This window comes from Sus scrofa, chromosome 4 (assembly GCF_054392235.1).
Source record: "Sus scrofa isolate SSC_HxYL_T2T_F1_AM1 chromosome 4, Sscrofa_HxYL_maternal_Yorkshire_Landrace_v2.0, whole genome shotgun sequence".
Taxonomy (NCBI): domain Eukaryota; kingdom Metazoa; phylum Chordata; class Mammalia; order Artiodactyla; family Suidae; genus Sus; species Sus scrofa.
In genome coordinates, this window is record NC_139386.1 from 125,236,749 (window position 1) to 125,252,163 (window position 15,415).

Here is a 15,415-nt window from a genome sequence, read left to right on the forward strand (position 1 = left end):
TCTGACGGGAATTTATAGCTTCACTGTGTTACCTGAACTTATTATGGCATTTCATAATATATATGCAGAGATGTAGCACCCACACGTGTACGTGAGCATGCAAAGGCTTATATAGAATATAAGACGTATGTAGTTGCATAAACTCTACCATGTTCGTTTGATGAAGCAGGAAAACTTGAAATATTGAGCCCAAGTGATTTTTAGTCATTATCTTTTGGTCAGTTTGAATAGGAGTTAATCTAGCCTTGGAAAATCAGATGAGGCGGGTGGGGGGAGGTTTTATGATCAATCAAAGTCTCCGACCTTTGGGGAGAAAACTCACCTTATAAAAATGTTTTAAAAAATTGCTTAATCCCAGACTTCAGGGAAGTCCGGGATTAAGCAAGCTAAACTTTTATTGTTTCTAAATTTGTGGTACTAACTTTCCAGAAATGAAAGGTGACTCATAAGCCTTCTTTCTGACTATGGTATTAAAAATAATAATAATATCCACTTGTGTAAGGTAAATTATTAGGCTGAGATGCATTTTGGTACATTTGTACACTATTAGATGAGCTGTCTTTCCAAAGCATCCAAAAAATTAATGTGGAACACCTGATATTTGACTGTGCTTCCAGATGGAGGGACAGCTTGACAAATGCCATCATAATTTACAACTTAAAAAAAGTGGAGTGTGAATGCATTTGCAGCAAACTTTAAACAGCTTGGATTATTTACAGGTACAACTGTGTTTAATGTGGAATTTCAATGGATTTAAAGTATTATTAGATGCAATCACTGATCGGAGAGTATAGGTGTGGCATGTGAGCAATGTGATTATATGCCTTAATTAAATATCTCAGAATAGGTTACATCTGTTTGGTGAGGTTGGGGGGGATGGTAAAATAACATTTAAATTTTATATTTGATTATTCAGTATCACGGAATAGCTCTCATCTTTGCAGGACAGTATATTTGGGGCTTATCCTTTATGGTAGAGGATAATAACCACATAAAATAAAAATGGAATATAGTGTCTAACTCTTAAGGGTAAATTGGATACCTGTACCCATAAAACAACTAAAATATGGATTGCTAATTGATAACTCATATTAGTGTGCAACCTAAATGAACATATAAGTCTATATCGCTGAAGATTAGGAAAATGATTATTGAAACTTTCTGGTGAAACTGGAGAAGAATTCATATGTATTATAATTACATATTATATACCATAAATGTATATATGCGTATATACGTATATCCTTTTTTCTTCTTCTAAATATATGTATATGTATGTATGCTATATGTATGTACATTAAAAAATATCTCCAAGAAAGAGGATATAGATGACTTTGGGGGTAAGGCGTAACTGCAAGAGGATGAAGGAACATCTGACTTTGCAACATTACTCAATGAAGAGGAAAGCAGTTTTAATTAGAAAGTCATTGATAGATATTATAATTTCACTTCTCAGGAATAAGTGGAACATGGAGAAGGAAACATGGTAAAATGAAACAAGAGATTCTAAAAATGAACCGCTGAGTATATAAACCCAAATCAGGATCTACTGAGTTCATGCAATCACCAGGTGTTCTTGGTCTCTTATATTTCAGTCCTAGCCTAGGAACTGAATATCCAATAGGCAGCCAGGTGAGAGGTGGCTCTTCCCTTCCCGGAGCTTACCTTCCACATAGAAGACAGATATTTAACAAGTCACACTCAGATAAATATGCACAGAAAATCTGACAGGGCTATGAAGGAAAAAATAGGGTTCTAGGAAAGAGAACGACAGAGACAGAGTGAGTCTAATTTTGTTGGTGGTGGGGATGGGTCGGGGAAGGTGTCTCTGAGACCTAAAGGATAACCAGAACGGAGGATGCGTGCAAAGGGAGAAAAGGGGCTGGAGAATGGGAAGATTACTTTGTGGCTGGAACATCAGTCATGTCAACAGTAGCCCTAGGAGAGGTTGGAGAAGCAGGGAAGGGCAGGTTATTCAGAGGTCACTGTGGAGTTTGTATTTTATTCAGGATGCAACTGGAACCACTGCAAGATTTATACTGTGCCTGTGATGAGCTAATTAATACTTTTTAGAGCTCAATCTGGAATGAAGAGGGATAAGAGTAGAAGCTGTAATACCAGCAGCTTGGACTTTGATGGATGTGGTGAATGAAGAAGGAGAAATTAAGAAATATTCCAGTATGTATTTAGGAGACTGAATCCTGAGAGCTTGGGGATACATTAAAGGTGGAAGAAAAAGGGAGTCAAGAATGACTCCAAGGTTTCTATGTAACGTTTTTCTTTCACTTAATATACTATTTGATTTAAGAAAAATGTACTCATCCCCTATTCATTCCAGGTTCCGGAAGGTAATCTGATGGTTTGTTTAAAGAAGTCTTCCCAACCACTCAAGGTAGTGAGCACTCACACCTCAGTTATTCTGTCCTGCTCCCCTTTTATCTTCTAAGCAGGCATCACAGTCTCCTATTAGTTTGCTTACTTGCTTACTCTGAGTGTAATTCCCATGGGAGAGACGTGTCTTCTTGAGGACTAGCCAGAGCCCCTGACACGGTGTTTGGCAACTGAAAAAGGTCAATAAATATTTGTTGAGGGAAATGATGAACAAATGAAAGAATAACAATAAAGAGGAAATCCTGGAATCCAAGGTACTCACAATCTAGCCAAGAAGATTAAGAAGTGTGATAAAAGCCTGGATAGAAATAAGCAGCAAGTGTCACCAGAGAAGAGAGGACGACTCATCTACCCAAGTGGAAGGAGAAAGACGCGAAGTCCGGAGTACAGATATACTCAAAGATGAGGCGAATATTTTCTGGACTGAGATCATCTCTGAATGAAAATTGCTCCCCTCTCCCTAGCAAGCTCTAGAACACAACAGAACGAACAACTCTACAAAAGAGCTTCCCATTTTAGGATAATTGTTGTTCAAAAAATAGCCATTAGAACGCATTGCTCTGCAAAAACACAACCTTGATTTTGTACCACATACAGGGTTTACTACTTGCAGCTTCTGTGTGTCGAAATTTTGGCTCGCCTGGATCCCTGGCCACTTTCTCCCAGCCCCCGCCTCCGTTCTCGGAAGACACCCGCGCCCTTGCCTTCTCCCGCCTATTTGTGGGATGGAGGGAGAATCATTTACTACCTGCTCCCGGAGGAGTTCTCAAGACGCAGCTGCCCCTAAGACCGTGTTTCTGCACCTCGCAGGGCCCCTGCGTAAGGAAAGAAAAGGCGTCATGCGTTACCCAGAGCGCCGGCGGTTTTGGCCTTTAAACCTGTGGGTCTCTCACGTCTGGCCCCCACCTACCGAGCTCGGCCTTTGACAGTCTCGGGAGCAAGGGTGAGTCCCCAGAGCGACCGCTCTCTCCCTCCCTTCTTCCGCGCGGAGAAGGAAAACAAGCCGCCAGATTGAGGGGCGGAGGCGGCCGAGGGGGGCCGGGCTGCTTCCCGCCGCTCGGCGGACCGCGCGGGGCGCGGGGAGCAGCGGGGCCGAGCGCGCAGCCCCGCCCCGGGGGCGTCACCGCCCGGCGCCCGCCCCGCCCCCGCGCCGCCGGCCCTCCGCTTCCTATTTCTACAGGCGCTCGGGCAAAGCTGTCACTTCGGTGTCCGGCCGGAGGCGGAGGACGCGGGGAGGGCCCGCCGGTGGGAGACTCCAAGCTGTCGGCATCGCCATGGCCCCTGTGCTGAGCAAGGACGTGGCGGACATCGAGGTACCGACCGCGCGCGGGCTGGCCCGGGGCGGGCGGGGGGCGCCGCCGGTGGGTCCCCGGAAGGCCGCCGCGGCCACCGCGGGGCCGGGGAAGGAGTGGCATTCGCGGAAACTTTGCCTCCGCGGGAGGTTTTCCGGGAGCGGGGGGGACGCGGAAGGGCGCGGAGCCGGAGCCCGGCCTGGGCCTCCGGGAGAGAAGTGGGCGGCCCCGCGCCTGGAGGGGTGTCCTTTGGGTTGGGACCTGGCTGTTTACTTCGGAGCGGGGTTAAAGAAGTCCCTGAAAGGCAGTGACGGAAGAACCACAAGAGTTGGAAAGAAATGGACTTTCCATAGGAGCGCTTATTTCTCTACCCGTCTACCCCCGCACCCTCCCCTTTTGCAAACCCTGTAAGCGTTTCGCGTTTGGGGACACCTGTCTGCAGCCCCCACCTCCAGTCGCTGAATTCTGAATATTTGCAAAGGTGGAGTATAGAAATAAAGAGATTCTGTGTGTCAGTTATAGCAGTCCCTGCAAGCCGTAGTATTGCTTATGAAAATAATTTAACACAGGGAAGAATGGGAGAAGGTATTGAGAACGTGAAAAATGCAGTGCCATCAGAACTACAAAATAAACTGTGTTTTTCTCTCAACAGTTTTTGATTCTCTCTTGCACTCCGGTTCTGTAAAAATGTCACCTTTCTTCCCGCGAACAAGACCCTCTCTGAAATACCGTTTCCTTTGAGTTCTCCCTACGACCTTTCTGTATGCGATGAGAACGATATAATTATAAACAGTGATTTTAGACACAGTAACCCAAAGTCAGCACTTCTGAGTTAAACTGCTTTTTCGTTTTTTTGTTGTGTTCTGTTGGGGGGTTTCTTTATCTGAGTCTCCTACTCTGGTAAAACGTGTGTGTATGCGCACACCTGTGTTTTCTTTAGAAATGACAGAATTTTTCTTTCCTCAGTCCTTTCAGAAGCTTAAGTAAAAGTTTAAAACCACCTGTTTGCAGAATAGCTGCTTTTGCCGTTGTGAGCCTACTGTTTTGCATCTGTCATTGATTGAAGGAACTTTGTATTCTGTTTGGGGGATGGTGGTAGTATTTTCTCCAGACTCCATACATTGGTGTGAAAAATCCACTGTGGTAATAAGAGCCAAAGTGTATTACGTGGACATGTCTAGTTAATTTACTTGTGGTTTCTCTTGTGAATAGTTTACTTTTTCGCATTGATCAATATGGTATATTTAACTCAATAGTTATTTATGTGTGCACGGGTAAAAGAAACTTGATTTATGTCATTGTCCTTTTTAGTCACCACTGCTGATGTACTGATTTTAGTGATAAGAATGTCAGAGGGCAGGTAGGTGGCTTTTGACTTTTGAGTTTCTTTATCTGTATCTTTTTTTTGCAGTTGCCCATGAAATCATTTCTTAACCACATAACACTAAGGAAAAAGATGCCAGTGAAACATTCACAATGGCTTAATTTCATGTGTTGTTTCAACTAGGACCATTCAAGAAGGTCAGACCCACACGTGTATTCATCTCAGTCTAAACCTTAGTTGGCCTCATGTTACTTAGAATGTAGAATAGTGGTATTCAAACTTTTTCAGCTTTTGTATAGTTCATATATGCAACACACTTTAATCAATAATGTTTTTCATCACACATAGTAATTCTCTTTTCCCTCAAAGTAGTACCCATGATTCATGAGCTAGAGTACCATGAAAGAGCATGAAATTAGTCATTAAAATGTAATGCGGTGAGAAAAAAGACATTAAGTCTAGGGGAACATGTCGAAGCATAGATGTCTCAGTTGATCCTGTTGACTCACCAAAGTTCATTTATTTTTGAAGAATCAGAATGAACTATGAAGGTTCAATTTTCTATCAAATTTGAATGCATAACATTGGATTTGCCTTTTTTGAATGAATTCATTAAAACCATTGTCTAGAGATTGATCTGCTTGCAACCATTACCTTAGTCTCAATTATGCAGAGAAGCGAGTAATCTTTAAAAAAAAAAAATCGGTATGAAACAGAGTATGCGTTCAGTTGATAAGCGTGAAAAGAACAGGAGGTGATGGTGACAACCCACTATAATAGTGATTTCATTTTTAACTGTAAGCTCCCTATAGAACCTCAGTTTCAGTGAACCAGCCAAGAAACATTTTTGTTTCTGGGGGAAAAAAAAAGGTTTTGAGGTATACAGAATTGTTTGGGGTGCTCATTCCATATTTCTAGCCTTAATCCAGTATCACATCAGAGTTTGAAGGGTTAGGAGCCTGAAAAACAGGTCATTAGACTTCAAAACTGGAATATCCCTGGGCTGGAAGATAGGCATAGCAAGCATGCATTAGCAGATCATATATACTAAGCAAGAAACCTAGCTCATTTATTCAAAAATTATTGTCATTATAATAATGGTAGAGGTGATACGAGAAGGCAGGCTTTTTTTCCAGATATTTTAATGCGGTGCCAGGTCTGGGGTCTGGACCACACGGCCTGTGGTTGAGGTTTAGTTCTACCCCCATTTACACAAGTGACCTTGGTTAAGTTACCTAGCTTCTCTGAGTCAAACTGCATAACATGCTAAGTAAGGAAAATAATAGGATAATAAACAAATGTCACAAGTTGGCATCTTATCAAGAGAAAGGGCAAAACATGCTAAAAATAAAAACATAGAAAAACTCTCTGTAGGGAAATCACTGCCTCTGAGCTAATGAATATTTGAAAGTTCATTAATGGTACATGCTTATAAAAGTTATTTTTACTCTGTGGGCTTACTTTTGGGATACAAATGAATTTTGTTAAGAATCACTTTTGAGCACAAATTTTCCTGGAAGGTTTCCAAAAAGGTGGTTATCAGGCATTGATCACTTTCCCTGACCTTAACCACACCGTCACAGATAACTTCATTTCCTTTGAATTGACATCTGGTCTAATGTCAATATCTGCACTCTTCAAAGCAAGTAAAGATGATTTTGGAAGAGTTCACTTTTGTTCATTGCCTTGTTCCCCTCCACTGACATGGCTAATTGAGAATTTACTATGGAAGTCTGGCTGAAGGAAAATATATGCAGAACAGTGAGCTTTTAATTAACTCTTTGAATATTGGTAATTTTGGTAATTATTTATAGTTGAACTAAACTGCTATTTCCACCACCCCAAGTCAAGGTCTGTTCTTAGAATTATCAGTCAATGACTCTTTAGGGGTTATAAAATTTAGGGGTCATTTCAAATTTACTTTGGATTTAAAAATAGGATTTCAGTCCAGTGTCCACAAAATCATCATGCATTCAGAGTCAAATAGAAATGGTTTCTAAATTCTTGATAACTGTGACTTCTGTTCATTTGAGAAGAAAATCGATAATTTTCAGTTTATTAAGAAAAGATAATAAAACGATGGCTTTAGAAAGATGGGAGTATAATGGAAACTACTTGGAGAAAGGAAATTTTAAGGAGAATTTTGTAAAAAGGCTTATGAATTGGTAGAGATGGCAAAAGATATTCCCAAATCCCTTTACTGTAACTGATTTTGCCCCTGAGAAGAGAGGAGGTTCAGAGACCTGAAGGAGAGGATTCAACTTTGCAGAAACTATGGGCTATTTATTTATTTAAACTTCAATGTGTTTTGTTGAGTCCATTTTTGTCTCCTTCCTTTTATTAATTGGGTGTGCCCCAAATCCTAGGAATGCCATCTTGAATTGCCAAGGATTTTAAAGCACTAAAATTCAAAAAAAATTTTGTGTGTGTGTGAATTTGAGTTGTTAAAAATATGCCTGTCCTTCCTACTTTAGGCTGTCCTGTGGACAATACTTTCTTAATTATAAAGTATTTCTCCTTCCTAGGAAATTTAGCTGGGCAGTAGAAATGTGTCTGATTATGTGATTTGGGAAGTTACTCCAAATTTGGAGAGTTGTTCAAATGATAGCTCCTTGTAGTTTCAAGGTACTACATATGTCTGTAATTAAGGATGGTATTTTTTTTTTTAATTCTGCCCCCTACACATGAATTCAAATCTGGTTTCAGTAGTTTAATTAAAAACTGTGAGATTAATGACTAATGATGAATCTATCACTAGGGAGAGTTTTAGATTGGATCTGCTTCATCTTAATCATAGCGGATAGTGTTGACTGATTACTTAATTGTAAAAATGTGCTAAAATTCAATAGCCTTTCTTACATTCTAGAAGGAAAATCCATTTTTGGAAAACTCTCCGTTTACAGTAAGGAATTAATAAAAACACCAAGAAGATCTTGAGTCAAACTGCCGAGATAACTGGATGATCACAAAGCAATCATATCTTTCCTTAACTATTTGAGTACACCATTTTACCAAACTCTGTGTAAGAACAAGCAACAACACAAGAGCTGAAAAACAGACCCTTCCCGTAAGGTAAACATGTGTGGTCACTGTGTGAGATCTCCAATAATTAGCATAAAGTCACAAAGTTAGAAACATTAAAATTAAAGACAATGAGACTGAACACAGATGGTCCTGAAATAATGTTGGTGAAGAGGATATGATAAGAAGTCTGATGTATTCTAGGCTTCGGTATGGCTAAAGAGATCGAAAAGTAGAATTGGCCAATTTGCTTTCCTGCTTCTTGAAGCTAGGTGCACACAATGACAAATAAGAGGAAAAAATCCTCAATCCTAAAAACTATAAGGAAATTTCTGTGTCATTTATATCCTGCCTTAATGAAAAACTATTTAATAAAGCATTCTAAGATTATAAATTTAGCTGTCATCAGGATTTTGATTTTCAGATGTGACCTGTTTTGCCTCCTGGACTTCATTTGCTCTTAATCCTCCGTATCAAGACAAAAGGTGTTTTTTTGGCCTCAAACATCAATAATGTGGGTGTTCACAGATATCCTAGAGCCAGTTATACTGCTGATAACTCTTAACAGGATTATAGCTTTTCTGTGGCTCATAATTAATACTGCTCCCATTGCTTTTAATTAAAATGTTATACTAGCAGATACGAAACATCTGTGTTTAACTCAACATACAACTTCTCTTTTAGACTCTTCACCACAGTTGTCTGAATAATGATGTTAGAAACTCAGTACTTTGGTATAAAATTTTTGATTTTGTATCTCACAAAATCAAGCTTTGTTTTATGGGTAGTTTAAACAAAAAACAAACAAACAAAAAAACCCATTGTATTAAAACAGGCCTGGGTTCAGATTCTGGCTCTGTTATTTTTTTATTTGTATGATTGTGGTCACATTGTTTCCTGGACTGCCATTTTTCCCCCTGTCAGTGGATTGAATCTTAATTTATTTCATGCATTAGTTATAAGGATTAATTGGATTCATGTACTTAAAATGCCTTAGCATCCATCACTTAAAATATATGCTTTTTGAATGGTTGTGGTTATTTTAAATATTATTATTATTATGGATATACCATATGTTTTATGAAGATGCCATTTGGCTGGAGTGTTCAATTCTAAGAATTCACTACTGGTATCAATGGCTGTTAAAATATATTTGGAAAGGGAGAATGAAGTTAAAGAATTATGAAAGAGACTTATTATAGATTAAAAAATAGTATAGATATGACTTATGAGAAAATTCCTGAGTTCTTTTTGTCCGTGTTACCAATGAGATGGAAGAGTTTTTTGAAATTCAGGTCAAACAAGGAGATCCTCTTCATTTTTCTTTTATTTATGTTTAAAAAATATTTTTAATACCCGTTATATTGCCAACCCTTTAGTATAAGCTTCAGGAGTCAAAGGAAGTATGTGGCTAAGGCTTTGTCTATACAGGATTATCCACATTGAATAGACTGGGAATAAGATTCAAATCCAGGGTTGACTGGCCCCCTGCCCCCTAACCTTTACTGTTTTACTGCAGTATATTTGTGGATTGAGTCTTTGGTGTTTTTCTGACTGTTTTTGTGACTAAATCAGGGCCAGAGCATTGGTGAAAATTATTTCCTGGCATTCTCAATGATATTTAGAAGGGATTTGGTATTATCCTTTTATGAAAAGAAATCCCTACGCAATTATTAAAAAAGGTGCCTAATTCCACATCTCTTTGTATCAACTGGACTGTATAGGTTCTCTAAGCGAGCACATAAGCTTCAAAGAAAGTTTATTTATTTATTTTTTTGGGGTTTTTGCACATGCCTGACATACTGTATTTATACCATTTTTAACTCCTAAGAGGGAGGGAGTTGGCGATCAACTTATTTTGCACCAGGAGTAGGTAAAGTGTGCCCTTTTCTAAGGGATGACCAGGGGATAATAAAACTTTTCTACCAGGTTATAGTAATTTAATTTCTTGGAGGATTTCAGCTTGGTCGTGTAATAGCATTCTCCCTACCCTCTACCTCCATCATAATAATTAAAGAGACAATCTGTGTCTCTCCCTCCCAGGTGCTTGGAAATTGATATTATGAGTGCTTATGAATGTCCCCTTGAGGCACTCCTGACTAGGCCACTTTGAAGAAAAATCTCTTCATCAATAATGAAGCCCCGAGGGCCACTTCTCAGGGGACCCACACAAAATTACATGTCAACTCCAGGCCTGATTTATACAGATGGCGTTCGTGGATGGAGCCCGACTACACTCCTCTCCCCGCAACCCCAGTATTTCATTACCTACCACTCTCTGTTGGTTCTCCCCACGCCCCTCCCCACTTGCACTTCTCTCCCAAAACTTCATCCTTCGGTTTTCAGTTTGTTTTACCTATCCGAGATGGGCTCGTCGGCGTTGATCCCTCGTTTAACCTTTGTGAAATCCTTGGAATGATATTAAAAACTGGCAATAGTAGCATGTTAAACTTTAAAAATGTTAGCATGTTTACTTAAACGCCATGTGAACATCTCCAGCAAAACAGTGGGGGATAACATGTATTTGTACTGTGTTAATGAAAATAAATGTCCTGGGATCGGGGACAGGCCTGGGAATATTTTTGCTCTACAAGTCAGATCCCTTGCCGTCTGACCTTGTGGAAATCATTTAGCCACTGAAGAGTTTGCTGATTCCTCAGTGAGTTTGCTATTGATCCATCTTTTAAGGATGGTTTGTAATACAATATGGCACTGGTGAAATTGTTTGGAAATGTGACCTGCTGAGTGATCATCTTAAGGAAATGCAAAGTGTTGTCATAGTTTCTCTGTGTCACATGCTAGTTAGGATTAAGTGCACCATTTATACCAGCTCTGTAATTTGATAGTCTCATTCACCTGACTTTCAACATTTCTTCTTGCTTGCCTGCTTCCTTTTCTTTTTAATCAAATGAATGGGTTGTCTACATCTTTCCTGAGCACATGGAAAAAAGTCCAGTCCTGTGGATGGCTGGAGTTCTGTGAGGATAATTTGGAATTAATAAATTCATATTTTTTGTGTCGCTAGGATGATGTGGCCTTTAACTAGGAATTAACACCAGAGATTCCAAAAAGGAGATGGAGCTCTGTCAGTTGTATGCTTTTTGGTTGATAACAGTTAGGGGAAACTAGTACAAATAGTGGGGTCCCCAGTCCCACAGAAATTCAAGTTACCTCTCTCTGACTCTTTGTACCGCAGAGTCCTCAAAATTTTGGGGATCTTCTTTCCGATGTTCCTCCATGACACATATTGAAGAGCACTGGTATAAAACGGTTGAATTCCTCCGTAATTCAAAGAAGAAAGTCATTCAGTTCCCTTTACAGATTCCTAAGATTAAAGCATCACAAATTTCACAGCAAAATAGTCTTTAGGGGGGCCTAATTTTTATTAATTTTTTTTTCATTCCTCTAACTTAATTTTTAAATTATTTTTCATGATCATTACAAAAGAATTAAAAGATGCCAAAAAAAAAAAGTGAAACAAAGATCTCAGACATATTTATACCAGCCCAAACAGCTGAACTCCCTCTTCCCATTTTTAAATTGAGTTGTTTGTTTATTTGATATTGAGTTGTACGAGCTGTTAATATATTTTGGATATCAATCCCTTATTGATTATATCATTCGCAATATTTTCTCCCATTCAGGAGGTAACTGATGTTCACCCTGGGGACATAGCCCCTGGCGGCAGCCACTTTAGGGAGTTCCCTCTACCGTGTGGACACTGATGCTGGCAAGCCCCATTTTGGAATCTTCCCCCTTGCTTATTAGCTTCTGGACCCAGTCCTGCTTCCACCCACCAGCCTGTAGGCACCAATATCAGGATACCTCAGACCAAGCAAATAGCTGGGTAAGAACACAGTCCCACCCACCAGCAAGCAGGCTGCCTTAAGACCTCCTGACCCACAGCCTCCCCTGGATATGACCCTTTTCCCCAAAGAGTCTGGGACCTGATCCCACATGCCAAGGAGCAGGCACTGGACCTTGGAGCCCCAGGGCCCTTCAAACAGAGACTCCAGCATCCAGCTCTTCCTACTGGTGGGAAGCACCAGTCCCAGAACTCCCTGGGATCCAGCTCTACCCACCAGTGGGTGGACAGCAATCTCAGGTCAATTGCAGGTCAGCAGCCAGCTATGGGATTTAGCCCACCCACTACTAGGCCAGCTCCAGCTCTGGGACCCACTGGGCCCTCATCCTCCCCATCAACAGGCCAGCACAGACGCTGAGAAACACTGGGCCCCTTAGCCAGCCACCCCAGGTTCTAGCTTCACCAGTGGGACAAAACAAGCTTTGGTACACCCTGGATCCCACAGACAGCAGTGTCAGAAACCATCCCCATCTACCAGGTCTGGGAACCTTAGTGCCACATCTACCAACTCCAGAACCCGGTACTCCCTACCAGTGAGGCAGTACTAGTCCCAGGACTGCCCTGCTCTCCAGGCTTCTTCAGCCAGCTGACTCGTACCAGACCCTACCAACCAGTGGTTGACACCCTCTGCACTAGGTAGGGCCTGGCAATCAATTGGACTAAAGGATGACCATGCTTACCAGATCACTCATGATAGCCTGCCACAACAGAAGTACCCATGCATGGACCCTGTTAGTGCCTACAGTTGTAGTGACCAGAGGGGAATATACTGCTAGGACTCAGAGGACATCTCTTACCAAAGGCCACTTTTCCCAGGTCAGGAAGCATAGCCAACCTTCAGGATACCTAGAATTAAAAACAGCTGCTCAGCCAAAATGAAGCAACAGAGGAATATGTTCCAAGCAAAGCAACAAGACAAAATGCCAGAGGAAGAACTAAGTGAAGTGGAGATAGCAGTCTACTAGATAAAGTGTTCAAAGTAACGGTCATAAAGATGATTAAAGAACTCAGGAGAAGAATGGATGAACAAAATGAGAACTTAGAAGTTTTTAGCAAAGAGTTAGCAAACATGAAGAAGATCAGAGGTGAAGAATATAATAACTAAAATGAAAAATACACTAGGAAGAATCAAGAGTAGATGAAATGATGCAGAAGAATGGATTAGTGAGCTGGAAGACAGAGCAATGGAAATCATTGAAACCAAACAGAGAAAAGAATGAAAAGAAATGAGCACAATTTAAGAGACCTCTGAGATAACATCTAGCATAGTAATGTTCCCATTATAGTAGCTCCAGAAGGAGGAGAGAGAGGGAGAGAGAGAGAGGGAGGGAAAGGGAGAAAGAGAACCCATTTGAAGATATAATAGGTGAAAACTTAGCTAGCCTGGGAAGGTAAATAGACATCCAGGTTCAGGAAGTATAGAGAGTCCCAAATAGGACCAACCCAAAGAGGACCACCCCAAGGCACATCATAATTAAAATGGCAAAAATTAAAGATAAAGAGAATATTAAAGGTCACAAGGGAAATGCAAGAGTTATGCAGAAGGGAACTCCCATTAGGCTGTGAGCTGACTTTTCAGCAGGAACTCTGCAGACCTGAAGGAGTGGCACAGTTTAAAGTGATGAAGAGGAACAACCTACAACCAAGAATACGCTACCTGCTAGGCTTTTATTCAGATTTGTTGGAGATATCAAAAGTTTTACAGAGAACAAAGGGAAAGGAAAACGAGTTCAGCACCACCAAACCAGCTTTGCGAGAAATGTCAGAGGGACTTGCTCAAGGAAAAAGAAAAGGCCACACCCAGAAACATGAAAATTATGACAGGTAAAAGCTCATTGGTAATGGCAAATATACAGTCAAGGTAGTAAATCCACCGCATACAAAAAGGTCGAAAGACAAAAGTAATAAACTCATCTTTATTTGGAATAAGTTAAGGGATACACAAAACAAAAAGATGTAAAATACATCAAAATATTAGTATAGAAATTTATATATATGTAGATTGCTATATATGTTAACCATAGACTGAAAATCTGTAATATGTACATACATTTATAGAAAAAGGAGAAGCAATCTTATGCAATTTTATATTTACTTTTTTATCCTCTCAAAAATATTTCCCTACATTCTTACTTACTTTTAAAAGTAGCAGTGTGAGATTTCGTGGGAGTGGAGATATCAAAGTTTGTTGAGGATTCCCTTTATTATCAGACATTTATTTTGTTTTTAAGAATTGTTTTTCTTAAAATGTTGTATTATAAATATACTTGAGAGAGTTAGTTGTAATGATTTATAGCACATTTCAGTTCTGCCCTTCTAACCTGCAATGATTCAGCTAAATTAAGCATCTGAAAAATTTTTTTAATGGGAAAAGGGGCTCATTTTGAGGTGCAAAGATGGATAGGACAGAATGGCATTGGAACTGATTACCCATTTGCTTCATCCTGCAGCTGTTGAATTGACACAAGGGTATAGAACCCTCAGGCATGTGAATGTCACTCTTTTTTGACATGGATATGGCTTGATTTGGTCTCCGTCCTGATCTCATGCTTATTTCTAGATTGTGGTTTGACTGCCTCTGGATGGTTCCTTATGTTTTCTGCCCTGAGAGAACAGTCTGAGTAAGGGCGGGTTTCAGATTGTTATCTTGAATGGATAAATCTCAGGTTGTGATCTCGAATGAGTAAATGTAACACTAACTACAGATGTCTCAAAATTAATCAAGGATGGCCTTTTTTTTTTTTTTTTTTTTTTTTTTTTTTTTTTTTTTTTTGCTTTTTAGGGCCACACTTGTGGCATATGGAGGTTTCCAGGCTAGAGATCAAATCAGAGCTACAGCTGCCAGCTTACGCCACAGCACCACCAGATCCCAGCCTTGTCTGCGACCTACACCACAGCTCATGGCAACACTGAGCAAGGCCATAGATCGAGCCTGCATCCTCGTGGATCCTAGTTGGGTTCATTAACCTCTGAACCACAACGGGAACTCCTGGACATTCTTAATTGTACCCCCACTCCCAAAACCACTCTGGCAGACCAGATCTTAAAGGATTCTTTCACCTTAGGTCTTTACATTGAAGGTATGATTCGTGTGTGTTTGCATGTGTGTGTGTGTGTGTGTGTGTGTGCGCACGTATATGTGTGTTTGCAATTTTTTTCCTTTTTCTTTTCCTTGTTGTACTTAGGAAGAGGAAAGGGCAGTAAGTGTCACTAGTTTGACTCAAAAGAGTTTCATCACAATGGCAAATTTAGTAAAGCAAATTTTTTTTTCTTAGATGTATTAACCAAAATAACTTTTGATTCATCTTTCATTTAAAGCTAATTTACTTGCAGCCTGAACTTTGAACACTGGTATGCCTAAGCCTCTATCTTTTTTTTAAGAGATAAAAACGTTTGTAGAGGAAAATTCTTATATGATTCATGGAAATTACTGACCATCACCCCTCCTCCCCAAAGGGCAAAAGTTTAGTATATTTTTATACGTATTTAAGATCACATTTTCATGGAAGGATTCTAGAAGGA

The 15,415-nt window shown here is 40.1% G+C and overlaps 1 protein-coding gene and 1 long non-coding RNA gene across 3 annotated transcripts in view; one reads left to right on the forward strand and one right to left on the reverse strand.

Annotated features, from left to right (window-relative positions):
* LOC146404230 (uncharacterized) overlaps window positions 1-3,252 on the reverse strand; it is a 126,948-nt gene extending 123,696 nt beyond the window's left edge. Inside the window, exon 1 of the long non-coding RNA XR_014844675.1 lies at window positions 3,140-3,252. This is a non-coding gene — a long non-coding RNA (uncharacterized LOC146404230). The remainder of the gene's footprint in view (window positions 1-3,139) is intronic.
* A 275-nt stretch (window positions 3,253-3,527) lies between these two features.
* The window catches only part of DPYD (dihydropyrimidine dehydrogenase), a 783,111-nt gene continuing 771,223 nt past the window's right edge, over window positions 3,528-15,415 (forward strand). Inside the window, 1 exon segment of one of the 2 annotated variants that reach the window (NM_214044.3) lies at window positions 3,528-3,704. In NM_214044.3, the coding sequence (NP_999209.2) occupies window positions 3,666-3,704 (39 nt within the window). In that variant the 5' untranslated portion in view covers window positions 3,528-3,665. 2 annotated transcript variants of the gene reach the window in all.